Source organism: Euprymna scolopes, chromosome 6 (genome assembly GCF_053919585.1).
Source record: "Euprymna scolopes isolate OS-2025 chromosome 6, ASM5391958v1, whole genome shotgun sequence".
Lineage (NCBI taxonomy): Eukaryota > Metazoa > Mollusca > Cephalopoda > Sepiida > Sepiolidae > Euprymna > Euprymna scolopes.
In genome coordinates this window covers 3,374,151-3,387,833 of record NC_136487.1, presented here as the reverse complement: position 1 = coordinate 3,387,833, position 13,683 = coordinate 3,374,151, and the positions used below count along the sequence as shown (strand labels likewise).

At 32.6% G+C, this 13,683-nt stretch overlaps 1 protein-coding gene across 5 annotated transcripts in view; it reads right to left on the bottom strand.

Annotated features, from left to right (window-relative positions):
- The window catches only part of LOC145277468 (pleckstrin homology domain-containing family G member 7-like), an 817,656-nt gene that overhangs the window by 26,696 nt on the left and 777,277 nt on the right, over positions 1-13,683 (bottom strand). For all 5 annotated transcript variants that reach the window (XM_080128829.1, XM_080128830.1, XM_080128831.1 and 2 more), the window contains 3 exons: positions 12,831-13,005; positions 9,348-9,463; positions 3,892-3,985 (listed from right to left, as the gene is read on the bottom strand). In XM_080128829.1, the coding sequence (XP_079984955.1) occupies positions 3,892-3,985; positions 9,348-9,463; positions 12,831-13,005 (385 nt within the window). The remainder of the gene's footprint in view (positions 1-3,891; positions 3,986-9,347; positions 9,464-12,830; positions 13,006-13,683) is intronic.

Sequence of the window (13,683 nt, the reverse complement as noted above, 5' to 3'; positions counted from 1 at the left end):
CTTTGAAAAGATATATATTAATTTGGAAATAAATATATTAATTTTAAAATAAATATATTAATTTTAAAATAAATATAGTAATTTGGAAATTAATAATTAATTTGTAAATAGATATATTAATTTGAAAATATATTAATTTAAAAAATTAGAAAATATACAAATTTAAAAATATATCAATTTAAAAATAAATATATTAATTTAAAAAAATATATTCATTTGAAAATAAATATATTAATTTCCAAATAGATTTATTACTTTGAGAAGAAATATATTAATTTTAAAATACATTTATTAATTTGAAAATAAATATATTAATTTGAATATAAATAAATTAATTTGAACGTAAATATATTATTTTGAAAATAAATATTATTATTTGAAAATAAATATAATTATTTGAAAATAAATATATTACTTTAAAAAATATATTTATTTTAACATACATATATATAATTGAAATTAAATATATAAATTTGCAAATAAATATATCAAACTGAAAATAAATATATTAATTTGTAAAATAAATATAATTATTTGAAAATAAATATTTTGATTTGAAAATAAATATTTTAATTTGAAAATAAATATACTAATTTGCAAATAAATATATTAATTTGAAAATACATATATTAATTTGAAAAGAAATATATCAGATTGAAAATAAATATATTCATTTGAAAATAAATATATTCCTTTTGAAAATAAATATATTAATTTGAAAATAAACACATTAATTTTAAAATAAATATATTAATTTTAAAATAATTATATTAATTTGAAAATAAATAGATTAATTTGAAAATAAAGGTGTTTTGTAAGATGAGTTAAATTATGAATTTTCTTTTATTTACATCCTTTTTCAGGAGGTTAAGTGTGAGTTTAATGAATGTGTTTCTGTGATATAAACTTGATTCAGTCCATGTCTTTAATATTTAATCCCCGAATAGAAAGATATATTTATATAGAGAATAAATATATAGAAAGTAAATCTTATTTAGTTCCTACTTTAGTCTGTTAAATCCAAGGTAGCTGATCAGCGGCTTGGTTCCCACCAGTTTTGGAAAATAACAAATAGGATCCTGAACAGAAGTGTGCGTTCTATCCCAACCATTATCAATGGACCAGAGGTCATCTCGTCAGCATCAGACAAGGCCAAACTATTTGCAAAGAACTTTGCACCTAATTCTACCCTATGCGACGAAGGCCATCAACTCTCCATATTTCCTCCTATAACACAGAACACGCTAGGTAACATACAAATATCCGTGCATGAGGTCGCCAAGCTAATAAAGAACCTAGATTCCAGTAAAGCAACTGGCCCTGACGGCATCCCAATTATAGTGTTAAAAAAGCCTCAACCAGAACTTGCTCCCATACTTACAAAACTGTTTAAGCGCTGCCTTAAGGAGAAGTGCTTTCCGACTCCCTGAAAGACCTCATCAGTTTGCCCTGTATTTAAGAATTCAGGTGATAAGTCATCTCCCTCTCAGTACAGACCAATAAGTCTCCTGTCATGAGTAAGTTGTTGGAATCCATATTAAATAGAGAAGTAGTTAACCACCTCAGCAGAAATAACTTTCTTAGTGACACACAATATGGTTTCCGCTCTGCAAGATTTACCGCAGATGTGCTGACGGTTATATCTCACATGATTAGTGAATCTCTTGACAAAGGTTTCATTTCTAGGGCAATTGCTCTTGACATATCAAAAGCCTTCGACAAGGTATGGCATAAAGGTCTACTTCACAAGATTTCCAGCTACGGCATAACTGGAACTGTTTTCTCAATCATTAAATCATTTCTCTCCGATAGGTTCATAAGAGTAGTGGTCGATGGACAAAAATCAGAGGCCTGCAGTATTAAGGATCTATTGTCAAAAGTGTGTTTATTCATAAAGTCTGAAGAAATTCTGGTTTTGGAAAATTTTCAAACGATATAATGTTTGAAATTGTTCGACTGGACATGAAAACAATTGTAACGTAAAATGAAATACACTTTTTGTTGTCATAAACACCCTTTTTTAAGTCTTGGTTTTGCTTCAACAGTATATATATATACATATATATATATATATATATATATATATATATATATATATATATATATATATTGATGAGAGTATCATTTATATATATATATATATATATATATATATATATATATATATATAAATGATACTTCCATCAATTTCGTCGTATAGTGTTCGCCATAACAACTAAGTTGTTCGGAAATCCATACAAAGGCCTTCGATAAGGTATGGCATAGAGTCCTACTTCACAAGATTTCCAGCTACGGTATAACGGGAAATGTTTTCTCAATCATTAAATCATTTCTCTCCGATAGGCTCATAAGAGTAGTGGTTGATGGGCAGAAATCAGAGACCCACGGTATTAATGCTGGAGTCTTCCAGGGGTCAATCCTGGGCCCAACTCTCTTCCTGATCTACATCAATGACCTCCCTAAACACATACTTAAATCATTCGTTGACATCTATGCTGATGACATGACCATCTACGGCAACACGTCAAAGGCTGTAAATGACAAAGTTCTCTCTGATTCTCTCTCCTCTGATCTCGAGCGCGTGGTTCAGTGGAGGAAAATGTGTTGGTTACCTTTAATGCATCCAAAACCAAACTCCTATCCTTACATCATCAACGCTCTTATCCCCACGTGGCATCAATTGTGATGGATGACTCTCGTCTGGGAGAGGCCCCGTGTTTTGACAAGCTGAGTTTGACCTTTACTCCTGATCTGAAACGGAACACGTACATCAAGTCTGTTGCCAAGGTCGCTGGAAAGATGGTGGGATCCTTCTACTGCCCCAGAAGATATCTCACTACTGATGCAATTCTCTATCTATATGAAAGCCAAGTGCGTCCAAGGATGGAATACTGCTGCCATATCTGGGCAGGAGCTGCTAAAAACAGCCTATCCTGCCTTGACAGAGTACAAAATAGACTTCGTGGCTTAGTGGGGGATTCCCTTTTCTCTACCTTGCAACCTCTCTCCCACAGAAGAGACGTTGCGAGCCTGTCCTTGTTTTATCGTTATTTCCATGGCAGGTGCTCGTCTGAACTCCAATCTCTGGTTCCCCCTCGCCAATCCTTCACGAAAAACACCCGTCTAGCCAAATCCACTTTGAAAAATTTCCCCCACTCTATATCTGTGCCTAAATAAAAACGTGGATTCTATGAACAAAGCTTCTTTCTTAGAACTGCGCGCCTGTGGAACTCTGTTCCGTTTGCCTGCTTCCCACCTGACTACAACTTGGATGTCTTCAAGTCCAACGTTAACAAATTCCTAATGAACCGCCCCCTTAAGTGAACACTTCATTAAATCTCCACACTAACGTAATGTACTTGCAATAACCCTTATCCCTGAGTGGCTTCCGGGCCTTGATAAGTGGTGACCAATGTGTAAAAAAAAATAATAATATGATTTAAATAATCATCTGAAATAACAGAAGGGGAAACTTTATTTCAAAATTCCATTATATTATTTTAAACTAGCGGGGAGGGGGGCGTCAGCCTTTGCCTGGTAGTAAACTACGCTTAAATATGATATTTTAATCTGTCTAGATTTCCTATATATTATTATATTGTTCGTAAGCTGTATCTAACTTTCGTAAACTGTCACTAAACTATGCTAAAAATACGCTAAATAGTTTAACTTTTATTGACTGCTCGTTTTGTTTCAATGAATAAAACACCTTGATTAACAATCCTATTAAAGCTCTCTTTTTTGACTTAATGAACAACTTTCTATAGATTTGTTCAGCTGACAAACTTATTTATTTTATTTTGTTATCTTTGGTCCTCTTTACTTGCTAATAATTTGTGTGGGACGTCGATAGCATCACAATCTTTTTATGTGCTTGGAACAAATACTCACCTATAAGTGAAAGCTGTCCTTCATGTAGGAGTTGACGTTTGGGGCAAGTCAATAATTTCTCGCACGGCTGTTTCTGGAGCATATGTTTCATGAACTGAAAGAATACCAAGAAAATGGATAGTCTTAAGATGCGTCTATTCAATGTACGTATGTAAATATAAAAATGCCTTTGAAAACTTTAGCGTGACAGATGGACATATATACATTTTTATAAAGAAAATTTGACGCATCTAAGCAAGAAAAAAATCATTTAGATGCATCAATCCAAAATCTTGATTTTATGATGATTGTGACGTGTACATCATACGGATTATAATAACTCTTCCTCTTACTATAAAGACAGGGGAGATGTTTCTCAGCGTTAGCACATGTTTTATGCATAAGTCATGCGCACGTGGTAGTCGAACTGACGTATATCTACATTTTATTTCGCGTATTTACCTTTCTGTTCAATATATTTTGTTTCCATAAAACACAGAGTAGTTTCTTTCTTCCAGGCCCTTCCGGCACCACAATTATTCGTGAAAGAACGACATGTATTCCATTTCATTACCAAACAAAATATGTTTCCACTGATTAGAAAATTATATTGACTAACGAACATATCACGATGATACAACTGGTTTATTCTTATATATATATATATATATATATATATATATATATATATATATATATATATATATAAAGTGTAGATATACGTCAGTCCAACTATCACGTGCGAATGACTTATGCATAAAACATGTGCTAACGCTGAGAGACATCTCCCCTGTCTTTATAGTAAGAGAAAGAGTTATATATGTATGTATGTATGTATGTATGTATGTACGTATGTATATTGTTGTTGTTTCATCCAATGCAAGTAGGCGTAGGTGAAACGTGAAAAATTCCGATTGCCAGAGTTCTCGGACGGCCATTACAACAACAAGCTCAGTTCCTGACAGACCAGATTCTTTTTCAATAATGGATTTTAGTGTTACACTTAGACTTTCAACTTTCCTTTTTTCGTCTGGAGTCAAAAGTAGAAGCTTTCCTGCCGGTTCATCATGGCGACTAATATAACCGGCAAGTGCGAGACGTCTCTGTCTCACAATATTGGAAACACGAGGTAGGAAACCATACAATTACTTGTTTGTTGGGTGACTTTTCCAGGATGTGTCGTAGGCTAGTCGGGACATTCTTTTTAATTCTTGTTTTTGGCATGATATGCTTAACCTCCATGATTCTGAGCCGTACAGAAAGATTGACTTTATGCGGGATTTGAAGACCTTAGTCTTGGTTTCTTTCTTGATTGAAGATTTTCATACTTTCTCTAAAGAATGAAGTGTACTTTATATCCTAACATTCATATCACGTTCGCTTTCGGAATAACTTACCCGGTATTTAAATCCGTCAACACAGTCAATTTCTGATCTATCCGATGAAAGCAACGGCACGTTAGAAGATCGATTTAGATGCATGTACTTTATTTTTGGAGCACTGAGATACAGCCCAACGACATGACAAGCCTTCTCGGCTGATTTCAGAAGATCCTGGGCAAACTCAATACAATCCTCAAAATGTGCAGTGTAGTCCAAGTCCACCAGAATTTTAGTAGCCTACGGCGTTATTTCAAAATAAGGCCATCACTACTGGTGATTGATGTGCGAATCGCATAATTGGGAACTATTACGAATAGAAAAGCAGCAAGCGGGACTCCCCTGAAGAACTCCTATGTTCATCTTAATCTCATCTGTATTTACTTCCGGCGTGATCACCACAGCGGATGTGTCCTTGTACATCGCATGAATTGCGCCAACAACTCTTGTGGGAATTCCATAGGCTACCAGAATTTCAATCATTCGGACACGATTGATGAAGTCGAAAGCCTTGCACAAATCAATAACAATTATGACAGCCTCTTTCCTGTGGTTCTTCAGTTCCTCGACAATTTGTCGTAGAGCGATAATGTGGAATGTGGTTGACCGTCCCTTACGAAATCTATTCTTGTGCGGACGTAAGACTTCAAAGTTGATGGGTCCAATTCTGTTAAGCAGACAGTGATTATAAAACTTCGCTGCAACTGGGGAAAGTGAAATTCCTCTATAAAATTTTGCGCTCATTCGAAACGCAAGCCGCTGCTTCTGTTATAAAAAAATAAGTGGAATTAGGTGAAATCATTATCCGGGAAAAAGTCGAGGAGTGCCATATTCATCAAAGGTGATGACCAACTCAAAACAGGAAAATCACTTCAAAAATATTTTGAATGCCGATGTTGTTGCTCAAATAGATCTACTGCCCGTTAAATATTTGATCTTTTTATTGAGAGTAAAAGTCGTGATCTGACTCAGGATGTAGTAGACACTGCTGTCCGACAGTTAAACAACGGAAAGGCACCACTCTTGACGGATTGCTCCAGGCAATTTAGAAAATGCTAAAAATGAGAAAGAGTCTGCTATATTCCTGTAACCAGATATTCCATGGGAATCGTCCAAAAATATGGCGCATATCTGGTCTGATACCTATCCCAAAGAAAGGGTATCTCTCCATAAACGGACAACTACAGAGGAATTTCACTTTTTCTAGTTGCAGCCAAGATTTATAATCACGTATGCTTAACAGAATTGCAGTAATACTTTCAAGGTAGTCCTAGCCAAAAAGGAAAACCTCAATATTCAAGAATAGAGCAATATATAAGTTTCGTGGTAAGATCATCATAAATTCTGAAAAAAACAACATATAGAGACATATATTCGATTTAAGGATTTATTGTTTGACAAAATGAATATATAGAAGAGGTTATTTTAATTTCCTTAATCCATGGATTTTCAACAATGAGCCATTGTTGAAAATCCATGGATTAAGGAAATTAAAATAACCCCTTCTATATATATATATATATATATATATATATATATATATATATATATATATATATATATATATATATATACGCGCTCGCGCGCGCGTGTGTGTGTGTGTGTGCGGATGTGTTTGTGTGTGTGTGTGCTGAGAATAATGGAAATAGTATTCCGACTAGAGATATAGAGATAATAAAGGAACAAACCAACTTATATTTTCATCAACGTTTCGTCTTTATTGCGAGTCTTTTCTAGTTAAATAAATGAAAGAAAATAAAATACCAGTACAAAAGAGTTGGATCACTCTATCGTTTCAATAAGTATCTCACTACTGTATAAGTGCTAGGTGCGGTCTAAAATTGATTACTTTTGATAGAGTTCAAAATCAGTTTCGAAACCTAGTAGGTAATGCCCTTTTCTCTTCCTTGCAACCTCTTTCCCACAGAAGAGATGTAGCAACCTAATCTCCGCTCTATCGCCATTTTCATGGCAAGTGCTCGATTGAACTCCAAACTATGGCCTCCGTTGCAAAAGTTTCACAAAAATACTCGTTTAGCTACAACCACTGTATATGATTTTCGTCAATCTTTATCTGACTAAACGTAGATTCCATGAAAAAGGTTCCTTTTCAGAACTCCGCGCCTTTTAAAACACTGTTCCACTAGCCTGCTCCCCGGTTTTATACAACGTAGACACCTTCAACTACAATGTAAACAAATTCTTGATGAGTCGTCCCCATAAATAATCAAATTCCATCTAATTTTCACAATTAGTGATAATGACACCACCATATTACATTTATTAACCCTTATACTCGAGTTCCTTTAGGCCTTGATAAATGGTGACTCCTAAGTAAAAATAAGATACAAGAATGAGAATTACAGTGTGGCTATTTTTTGCAAATTGCTAAGCGCACATAAATAAGTATAATGAATTACTAATAGTGTTTTAGAATATAGCAAAATAGGCCGTCCAAACTATTGTAGAACATAATTCGCTTGCGATTTCGGTTGTAAAAAAAATTGTATAAAAGCAATGAAAATTAGCCAAACAATACCCTGAATTTTGATCATGTCAACAGCAGATAATGAAAAATAAATTCTCTTTTAAGGCCAAATATGGAGATTTGATTTTAGCAAAATTATCGACTAGAAATGAAATTAAATATAATCAAAGAATATGGCAATTACATTCTGAAATATAGAAAATAGATAAACCAAGCCCCTTTAGGCCAAAAATATGTCAGTGCCATCTCTCTACAATCCTGTTATGTCCAGGTTAAGTTTTCAACTTAGTAATTTCGATTCGCGTTTACCCTGTAAAACATTTACAAAACTCGCTTTGTCACAACCACAGCAAATATATTCCTTTCCCTCTATTTTACAAAGATAAACAACAAAAAGGCGAACGAAACTCTCATGAATAAAGTTTCACCTACAGCACTGGTCATCTTCAATTAAGTCTAATATAAAAATACGTGTTAAACAATTCGTTTTGTAGATGCAATCTTCTGCTCATCTCACCTATTGTTTCGAATGATTGCTGACGATCTCTTCGACCCTTACTTTGCTAAGTTTTTGAACGTTAATCTCTATATAAATAAAATGAACTCATTTTTTCCCGTCTGATTTTGACCTTAATATGATTAAAAATCAAGATATCTCATGCAAATATAATATGCACAAACGGCAGAACAATATCTGAGGTGTGTTATAGGCTTATTATTTCTCAAATTCCTCGATAATCTTAGATTTCTATACTTTTTCTGCTGAGAAGTCACGGCCAAAATCGGTTAAGATCAATGGAAGTGGTAAAATATTTTCTCTCTAATAAATTCCTCCTCCCCCTGCCACCACTTAACACCGTTTGGGGATCGTTCACAAGGAACAGTTGAGAAGAGAACACCGGTTTGGCTTCGTAGTTCTTTCATGTGAAGTTATTTAAAATCACTAAACTAAGCTGCAGTGCTCTGTGGCGTAGTTGTTAGCGTGCTGGACAATTCACATTATATTTTCACGTTCACGCCGACCTACCGTAGTCGTTTTTTTTTTTTTTTTCCTACACAACTGGAATTGACTTTTCTTGGTGGCCGAACTGTTAACGTTGCAGATGTTTTTTTTTTTTTCACACTTTATTTTCCTACTTTTACTCATGACTCCGGGTTTGATCCTTCCTACTTACCTACCATAACATTTTTTAAAACTCCCCCCCCCGTCCCGGAAACAAACACTCGGGCAACGCCGGGTACCCCCGCTAGTAAAAAAAAAGAGTAATTTGAAAAAGATGTAAAAAAATTTATATGCCCTATGAAAAGGAATTTATAATACTTAACAAATGAATGATTGAAAGTAGAGGTAGCTAATGATACCCAATAATTCTTTAAAAAGAGAATGAAGCAATTTTAATCTTACCAATTTAGTGACAGTTTCATAACTATTTGCATCACTTGATGAAATCTTGACCAAACAAATTAATTTTAAAATTATTATGAAACATTATAAAGTTGACAAATAATATCGTTTTAAAAAGGTTAAACAAAAACGAAATTAGAAAAATCCCGTGCAACGCAAACCAGACAGAAATATTTAAAAGATAACATGAAACAATATTACTTACATCAGGAATGAAAACACGGGGATCGATTTCATTTATTGTGGGCCATATGAGTTGCTGATGGATTTCTCGTACTCGCTCGTAGTTTTTCAACCATTTCATTTTATCTTCCAATTCATCTGAGGAGAAAACATATTAAGACGTAATCTGTAACACAGTGTGAATACTTGTCGCGTGTCGGTGTGTGTTCATCAGTTACACGGCATCATTTTTATTTTTAATATCACTTGATATGAAAATCAATTTCGAATACTGTATTATCAAGTTATTAACTTTCAAAAGGATATAGCGTGTATATAGTCGATACATAAACCAATCTAATTCATCGATAATTTATAAAAAATATTACCAAATAAAGTCATTTATTTAATAATAAAGTAACTTGTTTTATACAATAATATATATATAAATATAATATATATATATATAAATATAATATATATATATATAAATATAATATAATATATATATAATTACAAATTTTGTTTAAAATTAATTAAAATTCTCAACAAAAAACATGAAACCCTGTAAAGACGGTACCCAGAATTTTTAATTATTCGACAACGAGTACGGGTAAACTTAAAAGCTTTTATTCCATGGAGTTTCGAAAAATGCAATTCGTCTCATCGCAGGAAAGAACTTTGCAAAATATACTATACATTTTGCAGACTAATGCATCTAAAGAAGCTACAACTATGACTGGAATCATATTTGTATACAATGTTTTTAACAGTGAAAGTTTAGAAAGTTTCACAATAATTATGAAAGCAGGAAAAAGGAAAAAAATGGAAGTCTAAAAGGATATGGTAAAAACCCATAGAATAAGGAGGTTAAATCCAGAAAGAACAAGTTTAATCCTTAACAGTTCATGGGTAATCCATGAGAAGAGGAAACAAAATTACAAATGTCCAGAGTAAGTTTATGCGTCAAGAAAATACATCAAATCACAGGGAAAGAACATTTCAAGTTTTTAAAAGCAATGTTTTTTTTCTAAAAGATATAAGGAAAAGGCAAATTTGAGATAGGATATAGCAAAGCCATTTTATCCAATGAAAAGGTGAAAATATATAAAAGCTTTTGATTTCTTTCGTATAGGATTGCATATATCTGCATAAATATATACATAAACACACACACATACACATAAATGAATGTTCTGAAAATATATTTATAACAGTTACACTACATATAGGCGTCTGCGTTTTATTCCCGTAAGGAGGAATCAAGCTAAAATATATTTTCATACTGCGTAGCTCTTCGCACGTATTGAGCTGTATTGAAGTAATATTCATCCTGAATATATAATATATTTTATATCATTCTATGTGTGGAGACATAAAATAATTACGCAAAAATCGAGTCTCATCAAATTTTGTGGCCGTGCGTATGACATTGAATGGAATTCAGTGATGAGACTCTAATCGGGGGTTGTAGGGTATATGTAGTTGTGTCCCAGATCTACTTTGGTCCAGTGTTGTAATATATATGGTTCTATCAAACTAAGTTGTCGAAAGAAAGTAGTTTCATCACTAATAATGCATCAAACATTGGTATTACTTTTTCTTTGCGAAATCCAATAATTTTTTGCAAATTCAATAAGTAAAAACAATTTTCCTCTACAAAGCAATCCAATCAAACACTAGAAATGAATATTTGGAAATATAATAAAATTGAAACATCAAAACCTTTTTCACAAAATTACAGAAGTTGGCATTAAATTACACAAAAAGGGTTGATATGCTCTAAACCTAAACTTTAAACAAAAATTCAACTGAATTTCGTGTTTTTTTTTTGAAGTTGTGAAAATATGAATCGATGCGAATATTCATTGAAATCAATCCAAATGATACACGTTTTGATTGATTTGAGTATACGAATGTTTGCTTCAAAAGAAAAATTAGGACAAGTATTTTCCGACTCGCAAAAAAATTAATTGTAATTTCTAATTCATAAGTCTCGCGTAATATACAGACTGAAAAGTCAGACTAGCACGGCGCAGTTATGCAATTAATGTCAATGCCATTTGTCTTTCAATTCGAAGTGCTAACAATTTAACCGTTTCTTTTTTTTTCTTTGACAGCAAAGAGTGTTTTGTTTACAAGTTACCTAATTATTTCATGAAGATTTGGCAACTCAAAAAAAGAAAAAGAAAACTAAGATTGCTGAACAGTAAAGGTAATATGAATAGACATTAGAATTTCAGACTCAAATGAAAGTGCAAAATTTTACTAAATCCTACCCTCTGATGAGAAGGAAAGTATTTCCTCGAAACTCCGCGGATTAAGGACTATCCACTTATTTTGTGCCTCCTTTTTAAAAGTAAATATGTATTTAACTCTTTTTCAAAGTGTTTTTAACATGTTTTATTAACTACTTGTTCTTATATATATATATATATATATATATATATATATATATATATATATATATATATATATATATAGTAAGTTATAATATATATATAACTTACTACCTAGCTCTACCTACGTATTGAGCAATGTTGAAGTAAATACTTAATTTATGTGGTTAAATGAAGTAGCTATATATATATATATATATATATATATATATATATATGTATATATATATATACTAGGAAGACCCGATGCAAGAAGACGCGATAGAATGAAGATCAACAAATGTTCCACTCTTCGATGCATTTATTGGAATTTAAAAGAACTGGCCCAACCGTTTTGCAGTTCGTAGAAACCGCAATCACACAATACTTACACAGAGTCAAAAGTTCTTTTATATGATTTTATGCAATAGTAAATAATGTAATGTAAATTGAAATTTCCCCAATGGTTTCTGTTATAGATGAATAATATACAACTCGATTATACAGAGAAGCATTTCCAATACTCTTGTTCGTTTTATTTGTCCTAAAATTAAAGGACAGCTTTGGCGCGAATTTTGATGCCCTAACATGACAAATGAAAAGAAAATGAGAAAAGAGCAACTATAAATAAAACAAAAGAAAATAATTCAATTCAAATAATTGCAGTGACAATCAATAATTATATGTTATACTGGGTGTGTTTCTTTTGTCGATTGACTATAAACACTTTAAATAGAAGTGAAAACATAAAAAATGCAATATCATAACGTACAGACTCGAAGCATAATTATCGGTGTATTTCAAATTCCAGACACACATCAACTACTTTAAACAAATATAAAGATATTGGAATTATAGAGCATATCGAGGGACAGAAACCGTAACAGCTGAGACGGTTTCAATACAGATGTTTTCCAGGCGTTCAGCACGAACACGCGCACGTGAGTTACAAACATCTAACGTACAAACATCTAGGCATGTTTGTTCGAAGTATTGAATCATGAAGGCATGAAATGTGCTTAATATGATTGAAAGATTGTTTTCTGTTATGATCAATCGTTAGTTTGCAATCAAGTCAACATTTTGACGGTACACTGTCCATTCAAATGTTTGTAATTACGATTTTATTGGTCAGTTTCTTTACTTACATAATGAATTCTCTACTTTCTCAATCGACTCAGTGATTTGCTGTTTTTCTTCTTCGTCTTCCGTGTACGTTCTAATGTTGCTGAGCATGAGAGGCAATTTGGTGCAGTGTTGGATGGGAGCCACCAGCAGGTCGGGAACCTGAAGTCGGTTGCAGCGTTGGTCTTGCTCACACCACTGGAACGAAAAAAAAAGGATATATTTGTTTGTGATTTTAACTTGTGCATATATGAAAGGAAGATTCACATCGGTTGTATTCGGGTTAAAGTCTTGCAGAGCAATTGCCATGACAAGAGTGAATTAAAAAAACAAAACAATTTAGTTTTAAAAAGATTTTATATAAGTGAAAAAAGTGAAAATCAAAAGTTTGTTGCAAAAAAAAAAAAAACAGTGGTATTTTGCTTTCAAATTGTCTCTTACAGTTTTTTCTTATTTCATTTGAAGTCGAATGATAGAACATGTAGATTCATAGGCTTTGAATAGACGAATTAATAGTCGGCCATGAATATCATCGGCCCACAATAAAACATACAGAAAAGGCAGCTCGAATGAGCTAGCAGTCTCTGTTCGTATTGAGCATAGTGAAAAACGGATTAAAAATTAAAATATAAACAAAAACACAAGTACATAGTTATGCGATATACGTGCTAAATAATGGACTGCGATAAGTTTTCTTCATTCATTAATAAAGCCCGTAAAGATAACTCTCTTATAATAATTTCCATAAATATCAACGAAAAGACCCTAAAAGAAAAATTATTAATTATAAATACCAACAGAAAAGATTGCTAACCTATGACGCACCAGAAAACAGTGATACATTGCAGGATTATAAACAGTAAACTAAGCTTCAGA